The sequence below is a fragment of the Teleopsis dalmanni genome, chromosome 2 (genome assembly GCF_002237135.1).
Source record: "Teleopsis dalmanni isolate 2A chromosome 2, ASM223713v2, whole genome shotgun sequence".
In the NCBI taxonomy this organism is placed as follows: Eukaryota; Metazoa; Arthropoda; class Insecta; order Diptera; family Diopsidae; genus Teleopsis; species Teleopsis dalmanni.
This window is the reverse complement of record NC_051847.1, coordinates 168,778,554-168,784,665: the sequence shown is the minus strand read 5'-3', so window position 1 is coordinate 168,784,665 and position 6,112 is coordinate 168,778,554. Positions and strand designations below refer to the sequence as shown.

Here is a 6,112-nt window from a genome sequence, read left to right as displayed (position 1 = left end):
ATACTAAGAATAATCACTGGTGCCCCATTGTATATTAGGAATGAAAGTATACACCGAGATCTAGAAATTTTCCTAGTTAAAGGTAAGTTTGACAATATAAGAAAAAAATACAATAAAAGACTAACAGAGCATGTTAATCCCTTAACAAGAAATCTCGCATTTCCATCCATTACTTCCTGCCTAAAAAGAGCTGATTGTCCACCCATTAATTAATATTCAACAGCTTTAAGAAATAACCGCACCTTTATTTTTAGTAATCTGATAAAGTTGAACCACTTTCTTAAGAAACCACCTAACATTCACTCCAAAAAACAAAAAAAAAAATTGTTCGTCTTCTGCGATGTCGAAAAGCGAATGTAAATCCTGTATATAGGTTTCATTAAACCTAAACAATATCTGGTGCCTACACCAAACCTTGTTTTATTGTGAAGTTTTAAAAATATTATTTTTTTGAAAATAAAACAGTTTCTTCTATTTTATAGTAAGAGAATATTTCTCTCATAAGAAGTGGGAGTATCTGCAGTAGATATGTGCAGTAGATAATATTTTATTTTCAGTTATATATAAATACCAACTGTAGGGTATTATAAATTAAGATTTGTTAAGAAAATCCAAATATTTTTGGGAAGTATTTATCTATTCAGGTCAATGACCTTAATTTTTGCTAAGTGAATTTATTTGAACTGTTAGATGTGTTGATTTTCAAATAGCTTTATCGTATCAAATATATATATATATAGCTATATGCTTTGGAAAAATGTAAATCAAATAATTCAGCTATATAAGGACCTAACTTTGCAATAACATTTGCAATTTAAGTGTTTAACTAAGTGAAGATGATTGTGAATTATAGAAGTTTTATTTTACTGCAATTTTTTGCGTTTGCAGTTAGTACTTATAAAGAAATCTGTCAGGAGTCATGTGATCAGGAACACAGTAAGCAAGATAGTCCTGTATGTGGTGAATGCATCGATAATACAGAAATCACCTTCAAAAGTTCATGTCATCTATTTTGTGATTATGGTAATATGAAATCAGATAAGATATTTGAACAATTATATGAATTTTATAATTGGAATATTGTTAGATTGTTATTTAGTATCTTCTGGCGCTTGTCCATCGCATAACACTGAAACTAGCACAGCACTTATAACAAGTGCTCCTCCTCGGAATTGTGATGATGAATGTCGCAGTGTAGCCGTAAGTGTACCAGTTTGTGGAAATTGCAATGGACATTTGAAAATGTTTAATAATATGTGTTTACTAAATTGTAATGAAGAAAGTAAGTATGTTTAATGTTGGTTAAAGGTGAAAAACTTTTGTTAGTCGCAAATTCTTTGTAATAGTAACTACAATGTATATTGTATAGATTGCGTATATAAGTCATATGGACACTGTACACCATCTACAACCACAACACCAGAACACCCGATTACAACTACAACCACAACACCAGAACACCCGATTACAACTACAACCACAACACCAGAACATCCGATTACAACTACAACCACAACTACAAAACATCCGATTACAACTACAACTACAACAACAAAAGCACCTACAACAACGACCACAATAAAAACTACAACAACAACTAAGCATCCAGCATGTACTAGAGAATGTCCTACTGAAATAAATCAAGTTTGTGGTTTGTGTGATGGTAAAGTACGTAGAACCTTCAGGAATATATGCTTTCTTCGCAAGCAAAACTGTGATGTACCAAGTAAATATTTGAATTTCGATCATTATTGTTAGAAGTATCTAATTTATTTTGATTGATGTCTATATTAGCCTGTGTATTTCAATCTAACGGTCCTTGTATTACAACAACTCCTAATCCTTGTGCTAGAAATTGTTCGGACGTTCATAACCCAGTTTGTGCTCATTGTCCCGGCAAACGTATTAATTTCAGAAATATGTGTTATTATAAAAAATGGAATTGCCCTGACCAAGGTGATATGACTTCAAAGATAATTTTTTAGAAAAGTTTTAGAAAATTGTGATTCTTTGAACATTTTTAGGATGTACCGGAGTCACTGTAGGTGTCTGTAATCCCTGTGTAAAACCATGCCCAGCTACTGGAGATCCAGTGTGTGCTAAGTGTAATGGACAGTTAATGTTGTTCGATAATTCATGTAAATATGATATGAAGAATTGTGAATTGAACAATGGTAAGGAATCAGAAATTTCATTTTTCTATATCTAATTTAATGTTTAATTTACCCATTTCTCACAACTTTTCATTTTCAGGTTGTTATGTTAAACTTAACATTTTCTGTAAATTTTTAAAATAAAATTTTAATAAATTTTACTGTTGTAAATAAAATAAAACGAAAAACAAATTGTATTTTTTTTTGTGCTGGTTAAAAATTATTCCAAGTTGTACATATTTTCGACTACCATCTGAAATTTCTGTTATTGTAGAATTTTTAGGTTTTCTAACAGTTTGGAACTATTCATAGTTCTCTTTGTTTTAATCAATTTTACGGTCTACTTTATTATATCTGCTTACACTTCATTCTTCTGGAAATCAATCCATTTTTTCATGGACTTTTTTGAGAATAGACTCCCCACACCAAAAAATATTTTTCACAAATAAAGTTTCAGAAAAAAATAAATAAAATATATTAATATATAAAATATGTTTTTTGATAACTACTTGTAATAATCAACTGATCTCCCACCTGTCAGGCAAAACCCTTGCGTCCAACCCAATATATGAAAATTTTTCTTATAAAAATTAAATCATCTTGGCATTTGTTTAATTTTAACTTCTCAGCGAAGTGAAATCTACTGGAGTGGTCTTGTTTAACATCGCTAAATCGTTCGATAAGGTGTTACATAACAGATTGATCATCGAACTATATAATTATGATATTCCAGTTGAATTGATAAATCTTTAAGCAAACTTTCCATCAAATAGAAAGTTCTTGGTTAAAGTTCAAAACCACTTTTCCTCTGTAAAGAAAATTGAAGCGGGCGTCCCTCAAGGATCTCCATTATTTCCTTTATTGTATTATATATATACAGCAGGTTTTACTTTGGAATTTATGAACACAATTTCGATTTTTGCTGACGACTTCTGAATTATAAGTGCTGACAAAAATGCTAATTCTATTTCAAACAATTTATAGCTGCATATTGATAAAATAATGAGTTACTTTCGCAGGTGGAGAATTGTGGTTAATGCTGAAAAGATGAAGCCTACGATCATTGGAAGACGTACAGATCAAAATGCAAGGAAAAAAGTCAATAATGTGGAAATAGAATAGGAATACAATGTTAAACTCTTAGGTCTAACTTTTCAATGCCCTAAAACCTTTAACACAAGAAAAGTTGAGTAAATAAAATGCTTTATAAGCAAATAATTAGACCTAAACTATTTTATGACTGTGTTAAGTATGGCAATGCTACTCCATCTACCATTAGAAAACTCTGAACTTATCAGAATATATGTAGGTATGCTAAAAGCTCATGATACATGGTACATGAGAAAGACTTGAGAGTCAAGAGTCATATTGATATAATATTAAACTTTTATATATAAATTAATAATTCAATTTATTTCATATGTTATTTTATTAACGAATTGCTAAATATTATATTGTGAATATATTATTGCCTAATGTAATATAGTTATTATTAATAAAAAATCATATCTCTTTCAATTTATCATTTCTGATTTAAACTGTACATATAAAAACAACATCATTGTAGAAGGGCCGCACACCCTTCCAGATAGGGCACGCCCCGTCACAGTCACAGACACTATTGAGTAAAAGTGTTTTAGATACTAACTCGCGTTTGATCAAGCAAAGAAGAGAAAAAAATAAATTAAATACAATTACTTAGTTTATCTGGATAGCTATGGATTTTAATCAATCAATTTATTTAATATCAGATAATATATCTGATGTGAATTTCTTTGTGTAAGATGTCATTTATTTGACGATAAAACTTAAATACTAGTTGAAAGATATATAAATTTTCCAATGATATTTATATAGTTGTGGACACTTCTTTCACATTTTCCTTATCTCTATAAAATCCTTTCATTATATAGATAAAAGTCCTTTCTTTATATAGATAAAAAAACCTTTCTTTATGTAGATAAAATAATTACATACATTCCTTTTTAAGTTCCTATATTAAAATACTTGTAGTCTTTTAAATAATATATGAAATAATATTATCATAACATATAAAATGATTGAATTTAAGAGCATGTGAATAATATTTGTTTTATTTTGTGGACGTATCCGTTAGAAATAAAATCAAAAAAAATATTAATTTTTATCTTTTATTAGTCTAAAAATAACAATTAATTTCAAATATCGAAATTGTAGATTTTGTAGACTTATATGTATGTTCTCCAGTGACTCGTGTTAGCTAGAGTTTACTGAAGCTGTCTAGATAGGACAGAAATTGGAGTTCTACCATTAAAAGTTGTAATTTAAATTAGCCATTTCATATAATTTTGTGGAGCAGAGTCTATCTAAAAAAAAAAACAAGCACAGATTAATTTGGATTTAAAGTGCCAACGTAAATGTTCATAGATTTAGTGAAAAAGTTTTTTCAAGAGAACCGTATTTTGTATATATATTATTTATAAATCTAAACAATGGCTAGGCATGCTAACATACTGTAAAAGCTTAAATAAGTTTAAAAAAAGTAAGTTCCACACAAATATAGAACTCTGGAGTGAGTATATGTTATTTTCAGGGCTTCGAACCGGAATTTTTTCCGTTCTGGTTTTCGATCCGGTTCAAAACAAAAAAATAACAATTCGGTTCCGGTTTTCGCTTCGATAAATATATCTGTTTTTTTCGGTTTTTGGTTCCGTTCCGGTTCGAAGCCTTTGATTATTATAGAACGAAGCCTTGGTTATTATATATAAAAATGGCAACTGTAGGGTACTCTAAATTAAAATTTGTTAAGAAAATCCAAGTAATTTGGGAAGTATTTGTCTATTCAGGTCAAGAACCTATATTTTTGTAGAGTAAATGTATTTGAACAGTTAGAACTGTTGATTTTCAAATAACTTTATCATGTCAAATATACATATAGCTATATGCTTCAGAAATATGTAAATTAAATGTATTCAGCTATATAAGTACCTAACTTGACAATAACGTTTTCAATTTAAATGTTTAATTAAGTGAAGATGATTGCGAATTATAGAAGTTTTATTTTACTGCAATTTTTTGCATTTGTAATTGGCACTTATATAAAAACTTGTCAGGACTCATGTGATCAGGAACACAGTAAGCAAGATAGACCTGTATGCGGTGAATGCATCGATAATAGAGAAGTTACCTTCAAAAGTTCATGTCATCTATTTTGTGATTATGGTAATATGAAATCAGATAAGATATTTGAACAATTATATGAATTTTATAATTGGAATATTCTAGATTGTTATTTAGTATCTTCTGGCGCTTGTCCATCGCATAACACTGAAACTAGCACAGCACTTATAACAAGTGCTACTCCTCGGAATTGTGATGATGAATGTCGCAGTGTAGCCGTAAGTGTACCAGTTTGTGGAAATTGTAATGGACATTTGAAAATGTTTAATAATATGTGTTTATTAAATTGTAATGAAGAAAGTGAGTATGTTTGATATTAATTAAAAGTGAAAAATTTTTGTTAGTCGCAAATTCTTTGTAATACTAACTACAATGTATATTGTATAGATTGCGTATATGAGTCATATGGACATTGTACACCATCTACAACCATTACAACAAAACAACCGACTATAACTACAACAACAAAAGAGCCAACTACAACCACAACAACAAAACATCCGACTACAACCACAACAACAAAACATCCGACTACAACAACAACAACAAAAGAGCCAACTACAACTACAACCACAACAACAAAACACCCGACTACAACAACAACAACAACAAAACACCCGACTACAACTACAACAACAACAAAACATCCGACTACAACCACAACAACAAAACAACCGACTACAACAACAAAAGAGCCAACTACAACCACAACAACAAAACAACCGACTACAACCACAACAACGAAAGAGCCAACTACAACCACAACAACAAAACAACCGACTACAACCACAACAACGAAA

General features: G+C 29.9%; 1 protein-coding gene across 1 annotated transcript; it reads left to right on the top strand.

The window, feature by feature from the left end:
- Positions 1-826: 826 nt before the first annotated feature.
- LOC119676124 (chitin-binding domain protein cbd-1-like) lies at positions 827-2,297 on the top strand. Its single transcript, XM_038087355.1, has 6 exons — positions 827-1,023; positions 1,088-1,282; positions 1,370-1,726; positions 1,795-1,956; positions 2,025-2,174; positions 2,254-2,297. Exons 1-6 carry the CDS (start codon positions 837-839, stop codon positions 2,295-2,297), a joined length of 1,095 nt encoding a protein of 364 aa, XP_037943283.1. The 5' UTR covers positions 827-836.
- Positions 2,298-6,112: the final 3,815 nt, after the last annotated feature.

Coding starts and splice junctions, on each gene's coding strand:
- LOC119676124 (XM_038087355.1), top strand. CDS start 837: ATGATTGTGAATTATAGAAGTTTTATTTTACTGCAATTTTTTGCGTTT. Junction 1,024..1,087: donor TCATCTATTTTGTGATTATG/GTAATATGAAAT, acceptor GAATATTGTTAG/ATTGTTATTTAGTATCTTCT. Junction 1,283..1,369: donor ACTAAATTGTAATGAAGAAA/GTAAGTATGTTT, acceptor TATATTGTATAG/ATTGCGTATATAAGTCATAT.